The following is a 22,388-nucleotide window of genomic DNA, read 5'->3' as shown; positions in this document are numbered from 1 at the left end:
ATCGAACGCAAGACATAATATTGGCTACAAACCCCGGGTAACTGTTGACTGCAAGAGAGTTTATTGACATTAGTTCATAGATAAATGAAAAGCTTACAGTGCAAAGCACCGGAGCTGAGCAAGAGAGGGATCAATAAAGAACTTGCCTCTGTCTCAGCTCACAGCCCAGAAAAGACTATTATTAATCAGACTATCAAACTGGAGAGGGGAACAGACACCAAATGCTAAAATAATAACAAGCTGTAATGGCAATGCAGCGGACACTGGCGTAGGTGGGCCGGGCTAAAAAGGAAAATAATTCCATGATAGTTTTTATTCGTCCATTAACTTTACATAAAATGCAGTAAACAAAAGCTTACAAAAAGTTAGATCAATTGTTGGGGGCCGCCCTTTGCAGTTCTCCTTGATGCTTGTGAACAGTCTTGTTCAGGTGGGTTTTTTCAAACATTTTGCAAGGATTCTGTTGTTTTTCTTGATATCCTCCATTTTCTTGTGCACAATAAGCTTAGGCTTCAGCCTACACCTTTTGGTCGGTTTATTCCTTACTTCTTTTTTTTTATTATTTCTTTCCTACAAAAGGAAATTAAATGCTAAGTATTTATCAATGGAAACTGATCGACAAAATAAACTACTTCATCATCATCATCATCATGTTATGGCACTGCTTACTTTTCTAGCTGTCGTATTAAGTTTTATAGGACCCTCATTCTTTTGTGTGCTGTGTCCTATATTGCAGAATTAAATGGGGGCGGTATTAACAACTTCCCCAGAATAATTGTAAAATGAATAAGAATTAATGCATTAAAAAAAAAAGAAAAGAAAAAAAAGCTCAATGTAGATGGAGTACTTTCGCACCATACTTCTTTTTTCTTCTTTTCCACAAAATCTACATGGTGTCAAAGGAGCTGGAGTAGTAGTTTTAAAACTGTTATGTCCCTTAAAGGAATACTGGACTAATCCACTCAGTCACGGTGGCTGAAAATATCTCACTGACTCCATTTCATCCTCAAACCGCTGCAGACGCACAAAGTGGAACAATGTTCAAACCCAATGTTGACTATTCTATATGGCCATTCTCATACACTGGAAATCATACTACATAAACTACAGTATATTGAGGTATCACCAAATGTAATCATTAAGGCTGTTTGAGTAAATCCAAGTATTGGGGTGAAAACATGAATTTGGATTATTCTTGTATAATTTTTCATTTCTTTAGAAAAAGAGTAATTCATTAATTGTGTCTGGATGATATGGTAAGATGACAAAAACAAAACAGAACAGCAGTTCTTACATTTACTTGGTATTTTAATTTCTTTTCAAACACTATAAACTCCAGATATGTTATTTTCTCTTTAGCTTCCTTCTGTTAATTAATGTACATCAATTTTTAAGAATCGCAGCCCTGTATGGAAGTCTGAAAAGGTGTTGTCCATAGATAGAAACTGCCTCAATTCTTCAATCATAAGATACCAAGGAACCCAACCAAGGTCAGACAGCTTGGAGATGGGAGGCCTGTCACTGTTAAAGGTCTTCGGGATCATCTCAGTTAATCAACGGAACAAAGGCAGATTTCCACAAAGGAGAAAGTTCATAAAACCAATCAAACATTTCAGCCTTATCCAATATTTTTTGAGAGTTCTAAACAATATAAAGGGGAGGCTTCCTAGCACTATTCATTTTAGCTAAGGATGAAATTGTTTTTGAAAATTTCAGAGGATTATCAAGATTGTTTTTGGTTATGGAAACGATAAGCATTTGTTGTCTTCATAGCGTCAGTGCATTTGTTGCTTATCTGTGTAAAAAGCGACCGGTTGTTGTGGTCCTTTAGCTACTAAACTGAAGCACAACTTTGGAGACAACAAATACTTATATGCCTTTCTTTCTTTTGATTTGATCCTTTTTACCCCACGTGGTACAGTTTGTCCAAGTTTGACTTTACACATTTTGTGGACTCCAACCATATTGGCACCAAGATCGCGACGCAAAGACACACTGGAGGTCTCCTCTTTATTCCACCTCCGCTCTCTCCTTGTGCGATCTCTCTGATGCCACGAAGGTGCTATGTTGCATCCCCACTGTGCGGTTTCACAAAGTTTTCTGACGGTCTGCCATCTGAAGACGAAGCCATGGCAACAGGAGTCCCAAATCCAGTGACAAACTTTATAAAACGTTCAGGCAAGCACGCTTCTGCCCCTCCAACATTTGTAGGGTTGGTGGCGTTTGTACCGATGTCTTTTTAGTTTGCTTGTCTTTAGAACATAGTTTAGTTTTTTTTGACTTGGCGTTTTAACGATCCCCACAAAGTGCTGATTTCGTCCTCTGCACGGACTTTGCAGCTATCATCGTGGCTCTGTTACACCTTTCTGGATCTTTCATTCACACAGCCCTTTTTCACCCCTGTTACAACTGTTACTACCTCTCAAGCCTGCGCAGAGGTGGAACGGACCACATTTGTGGATGTTGCTTAACTCTCCTTTTTCCTGTTCAACTTTGTTTTCAAAGAGCAAAACATTTTGCCAACTAAAGTTGATGAACGTTGTACTCATCGGATTAACACCTACGAAATCTACCCTTCTGTAGAGCCAAACGTCTCAGCCAGGCGTCAGATGCTTTACACCATACCATACGAGATGAGTGGGGTGCTTATCAATATTCGTCGTAGCCTAAAGCGAAGGAACATTTACACACCCACTTTACACGTCATGCATGAGTAGGAGGCAAGTCGCTGAAGTTTAAACTGACATTGCTTCTTTTCTGTGACTTAAATCGGTGACGTCTTGTTGTCTTCGCCGCGACACGCTGACAACAAACCCCAGACTATACAGTGAAAGCCGCAGTTAATATTGTTGACACTGTGCAAACAGACAGTGTGCATGGAGCCTGCAAAAACAAAACAAGAGATAAGGGGAGAAAAAAAGAGTCAAGCAGAGGAGGATAGAGGAAGGATATATGAGAAATGGGTCATGAAAACAGTAACAGAGACAGACAGGTAGATAGGCCGAGGGACATGACGAGCCAAAAACATCAAATGAGTTTCAACATATGAAGAACACTTGAAGTGGCGGCGCTGTAGGACACCTAACTGTCAATGCTTGCCTGCTGAGCTGACGAGCTCTGTCATGTGATGCTCTCAGGTCCATTTCAGCAACCAAATGAGGCTCAAATGAACCAAATGAACTCAACATTGTCATATGACAAAAAGAATAGCTGCCCAGTCAAAATTACATGGAAGAACACAGGAAATACTGGTGATGGATACTGAGCAGAAGGCCTGAATATAGACTTTCCCATACGTGAGGAAAACCTGAATCTTTTTCAAGGAAGAGTCTGACATTTCTCTAATGGACCTTTTTGTGCTTATGATAAGAGCTCTTGGGGAACATTAATTCCACATTAAAATGTGGCTGCTTACTAAGGAGCAAGAATCAGGAGCGGGTTTAGCATGTGTTTTCTTCATCACTTCTTCTCACTCTGATGTTAACACGGTCTCTCAGCGCTTACAGAACCAGGACAACATGTGTACTCTCCACAGCAGCACGAACTTGCTGAAACAATTCCCCTCTTCTGGCTTTTGGCATTTCTCCATATCCTCCGTTTCTCAGCGAAAGCTCCAAGTTCACTGAGCGGAGCATCACCATGCAAACGCGAGAATGAGCAGGGAAGGCTGCAAAAGGCACGAGCACTAAGAGGGCTGTTCAATTATTTATAAGCAGAGATTGTCTGTTTATCAAACTGATGCCAGGAGCATCGGCCGTGATTGAGCACAGACAATGGTCCTCATTCAACGCTGCGCATGCAGAGTTCGGGAGATGGATATAAATAAAGTAAAGGCGGCGTCAAAAAGAGCGGAGAAGTGCATGTAGAAAATCGTGAGCATGTGTAATATTTAAGCTTTGGCTTTCAACAACTAAGAAATACAGAATTCACTAACTGTTTATGCCCCTATTATAGATGCTTTATGGTAAAAGTTACAGCTCTCAACGAAAGTAATAACATACAACAACAGCGAATGTGTTCATTTGACCGATCCCATCCTCCTACACTGAACTGTGTGCTGGACGTGTATGACTATCTTATTAGGAGGGTTTATTGATCAGAGTCAGGCCTGGCTGACAGCTGTTCACTGGGTGGTCTTTGTTGGACTAAATGCTTGTTTATTGACAGGCTGGTGCAAATAAACAATGGGATAGTGCAAACAATATTTTTTTTCCCTTTGTCAGATTTTCTTCAATTTTTAGGGGTCCATACAGTAGATTATTAATTATAATGATGTATCCAGGCGTGGGACGTTTTTTAGGAACACTTGGTATACTTAATCAAATGGTAAATGTATGTTAGCTCACCATTAACTTTATGTCTCATGTAAAATGAGACTTCAGAATTGTGTCTTCATAGTCCTCCCTAATCCCTTTAAAAGCTTATGTGACACTGGTTCATTCTTGCTCTACTCATGTTCTTGTGACATCTGGCTCCCACAAAGTCATCATTCTGATACATTTCATTTTTAAGCTGATGACCAAAAGTTCTCACTTCATTATAATATCATATATACGTATTTGAACTTGGCATGATCCAAAAACTGTTCTTTGAATTAATAAATATGCCAAAAAAACAAAAAACTATTAAATATTTACTGTTTTGGCAGCATCTAAACAGCTCATCTTCGCAAATTGTTAAATACAGTGAAATAGTGTATATTTCAGTGTTGTTTTCCTCAAATATTTCCAAAAATAATAATCTACTCTAAGTATTCAGGAAAAAGATTCATCCATATTTTAAGTGAAATAAGATCTTTCATTTGACCTTTTCTCCAACCACAATCTGTGTGAATATGGCTGAACGCTTCTTTATATATCCAAGCTTAACACGATTGGCTTTGAAACTTTGGAGACAACAAATACATATCTGCCTTTCTTTCTCTTGATTTGATCCTTTTTACCCCACGTGGTACAGTTTGTCCAAGTTTGACCTTACACATGTGGACTCCAGCCATATTGGCACCAAGATCGCACGAGTGACTGGGACAATAAGGACAATACAAGATTTCAGTGTCCTTTTGGTACGTGACAGGAAGGGGAATTGACCCGTAGCCCACCCAACTCTACTCACTGATCCACAGCCATCTGTAAAATGAAAACAAAACAATGAAATGAAAATAATCAATTAGTTAACTTTAGATAAGAAGAAAAGGATTTTGTTAACAACGCAGAACTCTTGGGCTCAGGCGCCTTGTGATCGCCTACAAATCAAGTGGCGGCCCCGCACCGAGTGCTAGGCAATGAAATTGTACATGGGGCGGGGGATTTTCAATGTACGCAGCTCATTTGTGTAGTAAAGATTAGGAAACTTGATTGGTTGTAGATAGCACAGTGAAAGCACCTCCCAAACACAACGTGACACTCCTGTTTGAGCATACGCTTAGAGCACAAGTTATTTACTTATTCACAACGCTACATCTATCCTGTATATTACTACATAACACCAAAAGCCATCTTCACTTTCTCCTCAAGCTGTTATTAATGTATTTATTCATATTTCTATTAAAGTTCAACACCATACCTTTTCACAGTATCCACTGATTTGATCAACTGGGTGCATTCTTGTCAACAAAGCATTGAGTTTAGCTGAGTTAAGCTATGAGTTTAAGGGAAGTACATGTCATATGGGGTGGGTGGGGGGGGGATTGAAGCCACAGGTTGACTAGTGAACTTAAGCGTATCTGTTCCCTGCAGAAATGAGGTGTTTTGTCAGTGAGCGAGGGAGGAGAAATGAAGAGCAGGATGTGGTATATCTGAGAACGAGCTCCTTGGGGAGTAAAAGATGGGTGGTATGGCAGAATGAAGGAGGCAGGGAGGGAGGAGGAGGAGGTGTTGAGTTGTAGTGGGGCAGGAGCCAGATGCTCCAGTTTCCTTGACAGAAAAAGAGGTCAAGTGCAGCTTTATGTGAAGGCAACACAAGGGGGGAGCCATAGATATAAAGAGAAGGATGGAGGAGAGGGAGGTAAGCATGATGACTTTAACTAGTGGTAATGGATCCTGTTCTTGAGCACGCTGTACATGAAAGGTCTGTTCTAACTACAGTAAATGAGGAGGGGATAAGACTAACAGAGGGACACACTGTGAGATTTCTCCTTGCAAGATAAATGGAGGCTTTATGGAGAGCCTAAGTACATTAATAAGTGTAAGCAAAGGACAAAAATAAAAACGTGTTAACTTTGCAGGGAAGACAGATGGTAATGCCGTAGCTTAAGCATATGAGCAGCACTAATGGATAGAGAGAGTATACAGAGGGAACGCATGATGATCTCAAATAGTACTTCTGGGAACATGAGCCTCACCTATTTCTGAAGTAAAAGGAGGCATAAATATATATTTGGGATGCAAGTTTTTGGCTGGAGGCTTTCAGATGAAAAATAGCCTGAGCGATTTCAGCTCGCACCAGGTACGCTCTGGACCCAGGTAATGATGATATGCAACAGAGCAATGTGGAGATATACAATTCACACAACAAGTGTGGTTTTTAGGACTTGTGGAGGAACCATCAAGGGGAAAAAAGTGGCATTTAGATTGTTGTTTATGGAAGAATGAAAATAACAGAGCTATAGGGAGAACTGAGAAATGAAATGATGTGGCCACTACGAACAGAGCACACTGAACTAATAATAAACTTTGTAGTGAATAAATCCTCTATCGTAGAGGGCCATGTTCCATCAGCATGCAAACTACAACTCCAAGACAGAAAAACAAGTGCAGGCCTGTTAATATACATGAATAAGCTTAAATGAAATATACTAACCTTTTAAAATATCTTCAAATCTTCAAAGATCTCAAAAGGTCTATATCCAATCATATATAAAATAAGGCAACAATTTTTGTAGTTCATCTATTAATACTTTCTTTGAAGGTCTAATGTACAATATTATAAAACCACTTGGTGTTGAAGGATCTAAGTCAAAAAAACAATCAATAGTGAATAGGTGCATATTCAATCAAATAGAGCCAAAACAAAACCTAAGTTTGACCCCACCAAGCACTGAGTAGATCGCCTCATTCACGTTGGCAGTTCATTACGGTTAGGTAACGCCTTTATTTTGCTCTGCTCTGGGTGGAACGCTGCAATATTTCCTCCGTCCGTTCAGCCTTGGGAAGTGACGTGACCTTTCAGTGAACTGACACTGAGGAGGGAATATTGCGCCTTAATGGTATCCCTGTGAATGCACATATTCACTCTCATTGTGGAGAGTGGAGGCGGAATGAAGAGGGGATCTGTGCGTGACAGTTGCTTCTGATGCTGTGAAACCACAGATAAGTGGAGTATGCATTATTCTTTTTTAAAGGGAAATCTACTTTATTCATCTTAGAAAAAACCTAGAAGTTTGCACACCCCATACTGCAGAGCAGAGACCAGCAGGTCTTCTCACTAGTTTTTTGCTGTATTTGCGTTGATGTATGTACTCATGTCGTTCTGATTTGCAGCTAAAATTGATTCTAGACAGTAGAAAGTGTCGCTGTGGTCAAAGGCATTTCTCATATGTTCAATTAATAATTCATATCCGGTTAAAAAGACCATAAATACATATGAATATTTAATATAAATGTTCATTAATAGGATATGTCATAATTTCATTACATTTATGTAAATATATTTCATTTATTTGGTTAAAAACACAGAGGTAAGGGGGGGACATTTTGTTCCACTTGTCCACATTGTTGTTTGGGGACAAGGTTAATTGACCCACTCGAAGAGTCAGATGAAGCACTGAACATGTAATGTCTGCAATAGATGAATCATAAGAAGTTTGCCCAGAAGATAAAATTATCTTTTCTTACAAGAAGAAGCGCTAAATAATCATTTTTAATCCCTCCGAGTTAACGCAGCTGATGAGGTTTGATATTTTGTTGTTTCTTGTTAATTAGTTCATTATGTAAAGGTTAAGTGACTTAGAAGTGAAGCCAATTAAGCCTTAAATTTTATATCTAGGCAACGTGTGCTTTATTTATTCATTGAATGTGTATTTATATTTATTTTATGTAAGTCCTTTATATTTTTCGCAAGTTAATTTAAGTTTCATGTTGTATTTACTCAGTTCTGACGGCATTATTGAAGCATATTAGGGCTGGGCGATATATCGAGATTTTAATATATATCGATGTATATTTTCAAACGCAATATGGTACGAACAATATCGTTTATATCGATTATTATTATTATTTATTTATTTTTTTAAGATTTTGATATAGCTTATTTTGTGACAAATTGACTTGAATGTTTTATTTGAGATTTGCAAAAAATCTTTGTTATTTGCACAACTGTCAACCTCAGTGGAAAAGTCTGCCTGTTACTGTCTACATTGTATTAATTGCACAGTGTATTTTAATTTAATTGTTATGCAGGAAAGGGATATTTGTTTTATTTTATTCAAGAAGCATTTTTATTCTATATATGCAGGCAGATTATTTTTATTTCATTTGTTTTATACATTTTGATATTGTGCAGACCTCTGTTAATAAAGGTACCTGTGTGATATTTGGCACGAGGCTTTGTATTAAAACTGACTGTTTTTTTAAGGGTTTGCCTCAGAAAAAAATGAAGCTAACAGAGATGCTATGCTATAATGCTTTGGGGGAAACCCTAATTATGGCACAGAAAAAATATCGATATATATCGAGTATCGCCATTCAGCTAGAAAATATCGAGAAATGACTTTTGGTCCATATCGCCCAGCCCTAAGGCATATGAAATCTTGTTGTCCAAATAAATAGCTGTCAAAACCAAGAACAATTATGAGCCTTGATTAAACTTGGAGGGAGTAACAGAGAACAGAAAACCTAGGCAAACAATAAAGAAACTCTCTCCTACTCTCTTTCTATATATATATATATATATATATATATATATATCCTCAGAAAGTTTGGTCCATATTGACATGATAGCATCACGCAGTTGCTGCAGATTTTGTAGGCTACACATCCGTGATGCGAATCTTTTGTTCCACCACATCCCAAAGGTGTTCTATTGGTTTGAGATCTGGTGACTGTGGAGGCCATCTGAGTCAAGTGAACTCATTGTCATGTTCAAGAAACCAGTGAGGATTCGCGCTTTATGGCATGACGCGTTATCCTGCTGGAAGTAGCCATCAGAAGACGGTACACTGTGGTCATAAAGGGATGGACATGGTCAGCAACAATACTCATTTAGGCTGTGGTGTTGACACGATGCTCAATTGGTACTAATGGGCCCAAATTGTGCCAGGAAAATATCCCCCACAGCATTACACCACCACCACCAGCCTGAACTGTTGATACAAGGCACGATGGATCCATGCTTTCATGCTGTTGATGCCAAATTCTGACCCTACCATCCGAATGTTGCAGCAGAAATGGAGACTCATCAGACCGGGTAAAGTTTTCCCTTCTTCTGTTGTCCAGTTTTGGTGGTCCTGTGTGAATTGTAGCCTGTTTCCTGTTCTTAGCTGACAGGAGTGGCACCCGGTGTGGTCTTCTGCAGCTGCCCATCCGCCTCAAGGTCCGACGTGTTGTGCGTTCAGAGATGCTCTTCTGCATACTTTGGTTGTAACGTGTAGTTACTTGAGTTACTGTAGGAAAGCCCTAGAGTTCAGCTTATAGTTTCAGTTCGTTCACTGATTGTGTGCTGTTACCGGCCCTTTAAGAGGTGCAGAATGTTCCGGAGTGGGAAGTCTGATCAGTCTGTCTGCTGAGAAGCTGTGTAGGGCTGTGTGGATTTCTTGTGTTTGGAGAAGTGTGTGTACCTGACTAATGTGAGTATTTATGTTTAAACTGCTCTATTTATGTACTAAAGCTTACGTAGAGGTTGATCTGTATCTGCAGGAGTTTCTTAACAGTAAATTAGTTACAGTGAATTAGCTACATTAGCTGTGTTAGCCTGCATGTACTGGCTGAGTTAGACATGTGCTCCTCATTTGCAATGTTCGCACAATTGATATTCTTTGTTGACAATCTAGTTTGTTATGTAAAGGAGTTATTTACCTAATTTGAATGCACTTCATTTATATGCCTGCATGTAACATTTCATGTTTCATGTCAGTTTCATGTGTGTTTTCATTTAGTACATTGTATTGTTATATTGTGTTTCACAGAACCACACTTTCTTCAATTAAAGCCACATAAACCTGACGCTCTGCCCCGTGATTTTCTAACCGAAGTCACACAGCCATAGTGTTCGCCTGCTCTGTTCAGCGCAACTGTTGAGGCCCCAGACCTCAACAGTTATGGCACTTTTGCACTAGGACTTACTAAGCCCGACTCGGCTCGTCACGCCTCTACCCGCCTCTACCCGCCTCTACCCGCCTCTACCCGTTTGTTTTTCCACAGCCAGGGGAGAAGTGGGGGGGTTGGGGTGAAGCTGCTGTGACGTACTCGATTGCACAACCGCTTTGTTCATGTCGGCGCTGATCAGAAATCAGCTGGAGCCGCGAGCGGCTGAGAGTAAAACAGCCCGTCTACATCCCTTTTTTAATTCTCGTCAGCCACCAGGTTTATGAACATCTGCACCTCAGAGTTGGATCACCAAACAGACGTTTTGCGCTTTCTAATAAAATCGACGCGAGCCGCGGGTTGCTCTCACGCTGACTCCCGCTTCCTGATTCAAACGTCTGACGGCCCCGCCCCCCGACCAATCAGGGGCCTGTAGTTTGATGACGGCCCCGCCCCCCGACCAATCGGTGGCGAGGAGGGTGGTGACCTCAGAAATAGTCCCGGCTCAGCCCCGATAGAACCTCGCTCGAATGGTTACAGAAATAGTATCGGCTTGGAGCGGCTCTACCCGTCTCAGCCCTAGTGCAAAAGGGCAAGATGGGGCTGTGGCGGGTAGAAGCGAGGTGAAGCGGGACCAGTGCAAAAGGGCCATTATAGTTACTGTTGCCTTTCTAACAGCTCGAACCAGTCTTGCCATTCTCCTCTGACCTCTGGCATCAACAAGGCATTTTCGCCCACAGAACTGCCGATCACTGGATATTTTATTTTTTTCTGACCATTTTCTGTAAACCCTGGAGATGGTTGTGCGTGAAAATCCCAGGAGATCGGCAGTTTCTGAAATACTCAGACCAGGCCTGGCACCAACAACCATGCCACCTTCAAAGTCACTTAAAGGGGACCTATTATGAAAAACACGTTTTTTCTTGTTTTAACATATATAAAGTGGTCTCCCCTCACCCTGCCAGCACAGGGGAGACAAAATACCATGAAATTCTGCAAGCTCTCTGACCCCCGCCGGCCAGAGTCCCCCAGTGTTACGTGACCTTTTTTTGAGCCATTCTGAATCTGCGCCTAGGGTGACGTCACCATAGGCGCTCATCTCCATAGGTTCAGCCTCCGCTGCTGAAACCACGCCCACAACCAGCTCTCTGGCTCTGGCTGGAGCGGCGGTTCCTTCAGCCAGTCGGACGCGGCGCCGCGGATCCAGGTTAAATCATCCAGGTTCCCGGGTGGTTTGGGAGCTGGGTCCTCGGGGGTCTGTCCCAGGCTGGACCAGCTTCATCCTCCCACATTTCCAGCCAGATCTGTCGGTTCGATCCCCCGTAACGGGCGATGCGCAGCGGCTGTGCTCCGGAGCCGATCTGTGCCCCCACCGTGGCGTTGCGGCGCCCGTCCGCCCGGCAGATCCGGCTGAAATTCCGCTGGTCGGTCCCCGGGAGTCCCTGCTACCAGTCCAGGCGGGTTCCTGCGGTCCCGGCCGGTCGGAACCGGTCAAATTCCCCGGTTAAAGCCGCGGTGATGCGCGCGGCTCCAGCCTACTTCCTGGTTCCCAAAGCGGGGTTTCCGACTAAATTGTCCAGGTTCCCGGCCGCTTTGGGAGCAGGGATTTCTGGGGTACGTCCCAGGCTGGACCAGCTTCACCCTCCGAGATTTTCAGAGAAATCTGTCGGTTTGATCCCCGGTAACGGGCGATGCGCCCCGGAGCCATGCTGGGCGCCCGGCGTGGCTCCGCGGCCAGCGTTCAGCATCCGCCGGGCAGATCCGGCTGAAATAGTGCATAAATGTTATTTATATACAACTCATATTTTATTTTTTTAACAATAAAGTTGCCATTTGTGAAAATTCAGTGTTGTGATAATTTACAGGCTCGGGCTGCTCTGGCGGAGCGAGGTTTATCCTCCTCCCCTGCTACACGTCATTCAGGGAGCCAATCAGCACAGAGCCTCATTATCATACCCCCCCCTTCCCTAAAAATGAGGCGCAGAAAAAGAGGTTAGAAGCGGTAAAACTAGTGACAGGGCCCACAGGCTGGATTTATGATTTATGTAGAAAAAACAAGCTTTAGATTGTTTTTAAGACATTCAAGGCCTGTTTAAAATATACATTAAATGCCATAATAGGTCTCCTTTAAATCACCTTTCTTCCCCATATATATATATATATATATGTGTCTGTACTTCCCTGATATGTAGTTTGTGGACATTCACGTACACATATGTGCATGATCTGCATACCAGATTTCTGTCTGGTACCCCATCTGTCTATGTACTTGATATTCCTTCATGCTCCTGACTGTGCGTTGCCCAGTGTGGAGACATCAGGCCCTTCAGATTTCCACAGCAAAACACCGTTTTGCTCAGGAGACAGGCCTGAGGCGGGTAACTCAAGCATCGTCATTAGCTTTTCATTCCAATGCATGCACCCTGCGCTGAACTTAAGAGCTCTCTGCAGTAACAGACGGTGTTGTTGCCTGCAGAAATGGGGCTGCGATGAACTGAACATGTTGGCTGCTTATTTCACTGTTGTTGTACCATAACACAGACTTGTTGGCTTTTACACTGTTTCATCATCTATGGAAAGCATTTGTATGCTAACGTGAACGGCACACCGAACCCTACATTTTCTAGCATTGTTGTGGAGTTCAAGAACCCAGCCTAAATCCATAAATCTGATGAAACAAAACCAAAACCAAGCCATCAAATCCCTTTTCTATCCCATACCATTCTCCACTTATTGAATACCAGCAGCAGATATTTCTCTGCCATTTATGTCTGTGTGTTTACCCTCAGCTGCGATACGTTCCCAAGGAAAAGTGGGCTTTTGTTGCATTTTGATGGGCGCCTCTGTCACGTAATTGGAGGTTTTCTTCCGAGAGTTGTCTTTAAACGTCCGTCCTCCGTTATCTTCACTAATGAGGAAACGAGCAGCGCTGCACTTGATGTGTTCCAGAGGAAAAATGGAGTCTGTAAATAACAGTCAACAGGGCTGGATGTGTAACTTAATAAAAATAAGTGTTTTCAATCTGTACCGACATGCTTTTTTTGTAATCTTCTTTTACTCTGAAGAATGAAAAGCATCGGGGGGGCCTGCTCCTCCGTTGTCTAATTGGATCCTTATCGCACAAAATGAACTTCGCAAACATCTTTTTATGCTCCTTTGCAGTAGTGTAAAATAATCAGATGTTTTTAAGGGGATTCCTCTACTAATATATTTTGTCAGCCACCAGAATAGGGAAGCTAGTAAATCCGAGACATCTGTCAGCCGTTTTCCTTTATTATAAAAATATCCCAGTTCCTCCACTGTAGGAACAAGATGCTCCGCATTTTCACCATTTTAAACTCTCAATAAATAATTACATGGACTGTCACCAATTCATCCAAGCCTCGTCTTACCCACTTCCACCCCGACAGCTGCTTTTTCCTCAACAAGGCAGCTGGTTGCATTGTATCATCTCCTCGCCTCGCTCCACGGCGTCAACAAACCTTTTTTTTTTGGCAAATGCAAGCCGCCCAAACAGCCAAGAGAGCCTTTTGTCGACTCCTTTACAGCGTGTATTAATATTTACCAGGCACAGAAACAGAGCCCGATGTCAACCAAGGAGACATTTCTTCGTACTGTTCAGTGGTGAGCCTGCTCTTGTACAGGATTAAAGCATAATCCAAGCAACCATATTTGTGGAATTAAAATATTTTCCATGACTGCGAAAGGGAAGTCCCCCACTTTTCTGGATTCTGATGAATTCCTGAAAAGTCGACATGTTTGCATGAGTCAAGTAAAACAGCAAGGACAAGAAGTTAGAAAAAACATAAATGACTTGGCTTAACCGCTCGGTTTTTTATTTCATTCCAATCCTCCAATTGCCATAATTATTTCATAAGTCATACACTGTCGGAAATTTTAATAACATTGTATTCAAATACATACTGTATACTTTAGTATGGCTTCGGTTCCTTTTGCAGCTACAACATTTTCTTGGAAAGCTCTCCACAAGGTTTTGAAAGGTTTCCATGTGAAACGGTGCCCATTGATTCTGTAGAGCATGTACGAGGTTGGGAACAGATGTCAGACAAGAAGCCCCGGCTCAAAGTCTCCGCTCCAGCTCGTCCCTGCGGTGCCTGATGGGATTGAGGTCAGGGCTCTGTGTGGCCCTGTCAAGGTCTTCCGAACCGAGCTCATCATACCACATACGGTCTTCAACGTTTGAGGTGGATCAAAAACACACATTTTATGCAACATCTTTTAACAATATCCGTTCTTGTCTTAGGACAACTTAGATGAAATGCTTTGATGCACTTCAAATATTGACTACTGTATTTTACAATCCTGGCGTCGGAAGCTTGGCCACAGTCGTGTTGGATTAGAAAAGGCCCCTTCCCAAACTTTTGCCACAAAATTGGAAGACTAACATTGTCCAAAATGACTTGGTACACGAAAGCAACTTATTAAGTTCACTGGAGATAAAGAGCCTGAAAAACAGCCTCATATCATGATTTCTCCTCCACCAAACTTTAGAGTTGGCACAGTGTGCAGTCAGGGATGTAGAAATCCTGATACCCACCTAGACCCCCCCAAAAAAGAGTCTGATTTGTCTCTATACCACCTATACCTCCACCAGTTCCTCCTGTGCTTGGCATTGGACTTAGTCGTGTGAGGCTTACATGTAGCTGTTCCACCATTGTAGGGCCACACAATTTTGCGCTTAAATGAATACTATTCAAGGCGCTTCAGGTCTGCTTTAATCACCAGAGTGCTGGAGACTCTTCCTGCATGTGCCTTAGCAGTCATTGGTCTTACGATTTGTAGCCAAGTCGGTGTTGTTCCTAAACACTTCCACTTTCTAATAACATAACTTACAGTTGACTGTGGAATATCCATCCATCCATCCATTTTCTAGGCAAACCTAATCCCATACAGGGTCAGGGGGGTCTGCTGGAACCTATCCCAGCTCTTTACAGGTGAAAGGTAGGGGGACACCCTGGACAGGTCATGTGGAATTTTATCACTGACCTTGTCATAACGACCCATTTAGTGTCAAATATGTTTACATATACACCCCCCATCGCTGAGAGCTGGATTTTATACCCCTGTGGCTGTGGGTCTGATTGAAATAACAACAACAATAAACTATATTTATGTAGGAACTATCAAATATAGACCAATCAGATGAAGGGGGGGCACGCTTTTTGGCGTCTATCGTCGCAACGGTAACGTTTTTGACTGAGAAAATTAATGCCCATCGTCGCAGGATAGAGACGCACATTTTGATGTATAACACACCTGGACGCACGTTACGGTTCGGGCGAAGAAACGGCCAAAGAAATGGCATAAATTGCACGAAAATGACACGATTAATTCAAAATGGCCGACTTCCTGTTCGGTTTCGGCCATGGCGCCAAGAGACTTTTCTTTAAGTTGCGACATGATACAGGTGTGTAGCGATTTTCGTGCATGTACGTCAAACCGTATTGTGGGGCTTGAGGCACGAAGTTTTCTAGGGGGCGCTGTTGAGCCATTAGGCCACGCCCATTAATGCATGCAAAATTTGGTGACTTTTGGGGCTCGTTTAGGGGGGCAAAAAGGCCCTCATTTCGTCGGAAAAATTTAAATAAAAACGAGAACAATTCCTACAGACACAATAGGGCCTTCGCACTGTCAGTGCTCGGGCCCTAATAATTGCCCATTGAAACCAACAACAGATTGCATTGGAACTTTTGTTCAATGTGGAAGGGAAAAGCTCCTAATTAACAGGTGTGCCTAAGTACTATAGTTTATATTGTACAGATAGCCTTTTCACTGTTGGTTAAATCCCTGCACAACACACATACAATGATACACACTATCGTGTATACACAGCCTTTTATATTTAGAGAACAAAATTCCACACATGATCATTAAAAATATCAAGTCTTTGTGATACAGTCAGAGCTTCAGAAAAAAAGATTATTAACCCACTTTAACACTTTCTGATCTCTTTCCCTCTTGGATTTGCTCCCAACAAAGCGTACAACACTGTTTTTGCCGGGAATTCCCTGCAACAAAAAGCTTCCAAATATTTCCATGTGATCTCATTCAAGGGGGAGGAGATGGACACAGTCCTCTCTCAGCAAGACACTAATTTGGGTTTACACTGATTAAGCTGTCCATCGCACCGCCAGGAGACAGCGGTGCATGTGAGATCCGCCGCGCGCCGGAGTGTATGTGAGCAGAATCTCTTAACGGCATTGGCAGAGCCGGTGATTCACAGGTAGGAAGGACATTAAAGAGACGCCGTAACTGGTGGCAGAGTGGGATTACAGATGGGATTCTGTCAACAAATAACAAGGCGATAACTGCGGGACGAGCAAGGCGATTCTGCCATCAGTTTCGGTCCTCAGGTGCACAGAGGAGGAAGGAAAGAAAGCAGCTAATTGAATGGAGAGTAAAAAATAGAACTGCGAGGGGAGGCATGATGAGGAAGCGTTTTTGACTCTTGTCAGCACTTAAGCTTGTTTGCCATATTAATGAAGGAAAAACAATTCACAGAATGATGCCGTAGCAGCTGGCCATGTCTAAGAAGTGCCATCCAGTCATAAAAAATAATCATCTATACACCATAACATAAGTAAATGCATTATATCTCAAAATGCTTGCATTAAAAATGAAAACTAAGTGATGTGGAGTGGACCGTTATCCACATGGTGTCAGACGCTGTGATATGTATGCCAGATTTTGGCATCCTCCTGTTGTTTACTAATCTCCATACCAACTGTTAGCCCTATGGGTCTTAAAGGTTGTGAACTCCAGCTAAGATGACAAGAGCAGCTTTTGACCCTCAACTCAAAACCGGCAGCTTAGCTGGTCATGTCCAACGGGACAAAGCGGCCTGACAAGGACTCCTGGCCCCCGGCCTCGCGCTGTCACGACATTCACATCAACAGATTATGTTTCATTGACGTCCTTATGAGCAAAATGTATTTATTTAACTAAATTACACCAATCCATGGATTTGCTGTATTTTTTTCTTCCGTTCCGGGTCAAGGGGATGCCGAAGCTGACGAACTTCAGATGACCTATGATGCTAAACTGTTATCGGATGAGAATATGGGTACAACGTGGACATTTCACCAGTTCACCACAGGGCCGCATGGAGGCGTAAGAGACAAATAACCACACACTCACTACATACAATTTAGAGTCACCAAACTATCTTATATGCATGTCCTTTCGGCCTCTGGGAAACAGCTGAATAATGATTTTCTCCAAGAAAATCCACTGCCCCAGCTACTTAGGGGTCACTGGCCAGTCTGGTCCGACACCCGTGTGAATGTGTGGGGGTTGTGTCTGGGAGGACTTCTGACATAAAATTTATGCTAAATCAATATGCAGAGCTGCTATGGAGACCCTTAGAGGGAAAAGCCCAAAGACGTGTCTTTGAACTAGAGAAAAGAAACCGCAGCAAAAACGCCTCACAGAAGAGCCTCAGCTGAGAATTGAACTGTATAAAAGGAACTGGACAAACCCTGTGTGACAACACCAATATGTTATCTGAAAACGCTTCTGAAGCATCTTTTTTTTTTGTCTTACTGCATGCTGCCATGTTTGTAGGAACTGCCACTGCTGAACTCCGATTCATCCAAAAATGGGCTTCCCACCCAAGCCTGGATTTACCTGGATTTAGGCATTTCAGCTTGGCGGGTTTAGCTTAACTTTTATAATTCTAAATGGTCTTCCTTCTACAATTATTCAGGGTTAAAAACGTATTATTGAATTTTCTTGTACTGAACTGATCGAGTCTGTCCAAACATCCTCATATCAGATGTTGCTACCAGAACAACATCCGAAGTGAGTTCTCCTGAGCTGCAATGAGGACGTATAATTTTACCTGATGAGGTACATACAAATGCATCCCCTGTACAGTTGGCATGAATGTCAAATCAGCTATGAAGACCAAAACCGCTTTTTGAACCAGGCTGTAAATATGTTCATGTCTGCTGCAATGTTCAACATTTTAATGCCAGTTTCATGGAGATTTACTCGCTTTTGGAGCCAGTACCACTGAGCCCCTCACTCATTATATCTAAATCCTGTAAAATCTGAAATATTTATGTAAACTAAATCTGTTTAAAGGAAAAATAAGAAAACATTTTTACATTTAGCATTTAGATTGATGGGGGCAATAAGGAGGCATGTTGAGGCTACAGGGAGAAATCAGCTGCTGACTCATGAGGGTTTTCTCTCATTTTCGGTCCTTGGTGAAAGCTGTATTGAGCTACAAGTTGAAGTAAAACAATTTTCATTGCATTTTCTTGTGGACTACAAAATTATTCCAAGCACTTTTCCAAAAATGTTGAAATCCTCTATTTTGTACAACCACATTTTACAATGTAATGGCAGACAACCGAGATTAAGCATACCAGTGTAGCGCAAAGAAAGTGGATTGTAGGAACCATTTATTTGTTTTTGTGTGTAAAGTACTGAGGTGGGCATCCATCCATCCATTATCTATTCCTGCTTTTTCCAGTTCAGGGTCACGGGGGTCAGCTGGAGCCTGTCCCACCTCTCTGTTCATGCAAAAGGCAGGAGTACACTTTGGAAAGCTCGCTAGCCCATCACAGGGCCACACATGTAGACTGACAACCACGTCTACACATGGATTGTTTTTGGATTGTGGGACAAACACCTGAAGAAAAGCCTATCAGGCACAGGGACAACGTGCAAACCTTCACATGTCAAGGCCTGTTCCACTTCATCTTCTTACTACATGAAATAACCAAAATAATAATTTGAGCCACATTGGAGTTAATAAACTTGAGCCAATACAACTGCAGTTGATCAATATAACAGCCTTCAAAATCAGTCAATGAGGAGAGGATTTGCTCCTTAAACCCATCTTGACCTGGGATGCAGCAGGCACTAAATGTATCTTCAGTGTGAGGGACAAGTGTTATTTCCAAGCACCTTGTAGAAATTAGGTTCATTTCAAGGGGAAAATGGCAAGCTCCATGAGAAAAATGTATAATTCAAGGCCTGTGGCCATTTTTTCTTCCTCCCCTCAGAAAAGGTCAGTGAGTTTGAGTTCAGATTTTACTCCTGGTCTCAGCATGTGAGTAATTTAGCCCGTGGCACAAACGTTCCCGTGCATCAAAATACAAACACAAATAGGAGAGCATTTGTCTGGAGAGAGAGAAGCACAGGCTGCTGCCAAATACAAATACTGCAATATGATCAGTGATCAATCTCACTGTCGTGGAGCGCAAAGCTCGTCTAAATGTCGACGAAAGCCTTTTAAAACCGAAATCATCTGACCCCTTTACATTTTTCACTCCGCTCTCAGAGCAGCCGTCATGCGTTACTTTTTCTTTTTTTTCCCCCCCCTTCTCCCCCCTCTATTAAAAGCCAGCCACTGCGTCTGTCTGCACCAAAACAACTCGCTGCCCACAAGCCGTGGATGAGTTACGCGCGCCAGTGTCACATTTTACTACTGTAGCCTCTGTACATGTCACATTACGCACAGAATCGTATACACCTCGTCTACCTCCGCGGTCCCCGACGCAGCAATGTGTTGGGAGACATTTGGAACAAAAAAAAAGAGAAAAGAAATAAGAAAAAAAAGGCGGGTTGGCGGACTAAATCTGTCGAGCGTCGCAGAGGAATCGATGACATCATGTCTGTAGGGGGAAGATGTAGTTTTGTGAGCCGTGAAAACAGATGCTCGTCTGGCCGCTGCTTTGGAGAGTCTGGTGAGGGGAGGGCGAGGGAGCGACGCGGCAACACACACACACACACACACACACACACACACACACACACACACACACACACACACACACACACACACACACACACACACACACACACACACACACACACACACACACACACTTGCACAATAAGCTCTCGGCTACTATACCTTCCCCTCTTTGAACAAATAGCTGCGTTCCCTCCCCACACAAGCGCAATGGCGCACTGTGCTCAGATATTGTGCCATTTCTGTGCAGATGTGGCGGGGTTGGTGTGGAAATGTGTCCTAAAGACGCAAAATGACACGAGATGTGTGCGTGGAACTGGATTTTAAATGCAGATATGTGTGCATGAGGACACTGATATATTTATTTATTTATTTATTTATTTATTTTATTCACCCCAGTCATGTACACAGGCTCGGGTTAAACCAGGTGACAGTCAAGCGGAGGGTAGAGGGAGAGGCAGTACTCGAGTTGAGGGGGGATGAGGGGGGATGGCATCCCCCCTGAAATAAAAACGGTCAAAATCATCCCCCCCCTTCCATCCCTTATGTCATTTCATCAATGAATGTGCTATTTCAACATTTAGAGTCATTACCAGAAAAATAACTTATTTGACAATTTTCACCTGTTTCAAGTACATTTTCACTTGAAACAAGTAGAAAAATCTGCCAATGGGACAAGATTTATCTTCTCATTACAAGCAATAAAATCTTGTTCCACATGCAGATTTTTCTACTTATTTTAAGTGAAAATCTACTTGAAACAGATGAAAATTGTTATTTTTTCCAGTGATGAGTCTTGTTTTAAGTGTAATGAGATTTTTTTACTAAAACAAGACATTTTAACTAGAAATAAGACAAATATTCTTGTTAAGATTTTGAGTTTTTGCAGTGATCCATTTTACTTATCCTGTGAAGGACAGAGGCATATTGATAAGTTCAGAAAACTGTTTTTTATTGTTGTGTTTTGATGTATTTGATGTAAGCCCAGTGGATATTTAAAGCTTACAGAAGGCTGCATTTAACTGCTGCTATGTCATTCCTGCAGTATTTCTGCTGGTGTTTTGGTCAGTGCTATTATTTGTAATATATTATATTATTTGTCTGTATTATCTGTCCCCATATGATAAAATCCACCATCCCCCCTGATCTTTTTATACAACTCGAGTACTGGGGAGAGGAGCTGGAAACACTTTGCTCTGAAGGAGTTCACCATGAATCTTTGACGGCTGCTGGAGTCAAAGTTGATCTTACCTCCACACTTGTCCCAGCTGAAAGATGTGGATGACGGTCTGCCAGAGCCAGACAGACAGGCGACAGCACCTGTCTCTCTGGAAGCTGGCTAGGGCTCTGCGACTGCTCAGTCCCTCCACGGAGCCCAGTCCGCCCCCGGTGTAATCCTGCACAAACCACCTGAAGCTCAGGATCTGGACCAGCACCGAGGGCACCAGCACGAAGAACAGAGTCAGGCCCGACCACAAGAAGTTCTGCTTGTGGTAATAGTCGACGGCGAGCCACAGATCGGAGCCCACGTCCCAGAAGAAGACCAGCAGCGCCAGGATGATCCACAGGCAGTCCAGCCAGAGGCGCTCCTCCTGCGGGGGCCGCCCCGCCGCATCTCTCCCTTTCCCCTTCCCCTTCCTCCTGAGGTAATGCAGGCAGGCGCTCCGGCAGCCCCAGTAGCAGGACGAGGTGTTGCAGCAGTGGCAGATGTGGAAGGAGCTGCCGTCCCGCGCCTCGTCCTCCCCGGTCCCCACCACCTCGTCCAGGTTGTGCAGCTGGGCGAACCCGGTGACGACCCCGCGACCATCGGATTTCGCTGCCATCTTTCCCTCTGATGTTCCCACCTCTTGCGGCTTCCGGGGCTCGTGACGACACTTCCCTGACACCTGTTTTGCACCCCAAGTGTCAGCAGAGCCATCTATAAGCGGGGTGACAGCGTGCCGCCGTCGCAAGTCGCCGCGTCCCCAAATAGCGCACGGAGCGCAGGGAGCGCACCGCCGACGCAGCGCATCTTTCCTGTTCCCTCCACTGCAGAGCAATCCCTTACCTGGTTACGACAATCTAATCTGCAACTTGGAACCAATTATGTCGCACCTATCTGTGTCCAGCTGCGATCAGAGCACTGTCTTTACGCGTGCTTGCCCATCAGCTGCTCGGGTGTTTGTCCTCTGTGCAGCTCGCCTGCCTCCAGCTGCAGGCTGAGTCCCAGGAGCAGACCGTCCGCCCCTCCGCTGTCCCACGCAGACGTAATCCATCCCCCCCACCAACACCCCACCTCTACCCTTTTCTCTCACACACACGCCGTCTCTCCCTCCCAGCTTGGTTGCCATCTAGTGTCTCGTTTGAAACTCTCAAATTGTGAAGAGGAGTTCATGATGAAGATGATGAGTGCACGCAAAACGCCTCTTCACCCGCCGAAGAGA

General features: G+C 43.1%; 1 protein-coding gene across 1 annotated transcript in view; it reads right to left on the bottom strand.

Annotated features, from left to right (window-relative positions):
• Nucleotides 1-22,161, bottom strand: part of xkr6b (XK, Kell blood group complex subunit-related family, member 6b) — an 86,987-nt gene extending 64,826 nt beyond the window's left edge. Inside the window, exon 1 of the mRNA XM_061746754.1 lies at nt 21,217-22,161. Within this exon, the coding sequence (XP_061602738.1) occupies nt 21,217-21,788 (572 nt within the window). The 5' untranslated portion in view covers nt 21,789-22,161. The remainder of the gene's footprint in view (nt 1-21,216) is intronic.
• Between the last annotated feature and the right edge of the window lie 227 nt (nt 22,162-22,388).

Source organism: Cololabis saira, chromosome 18 (assembly GCF_033807715.1).
Source record: "Cololabis saira isolate AMF1-May2022 chromosome 18, fColSai1.1, whole genome shotgun sequence".
NCBI lineage: Eukaryota > Metazoa > Chordata > Actinopteri > Beloniformes > Belonidae > Cololabis > Cololabis saira.
This window is presented reverse-complemented; position numbering and strand designations above follow the sequence as displayed.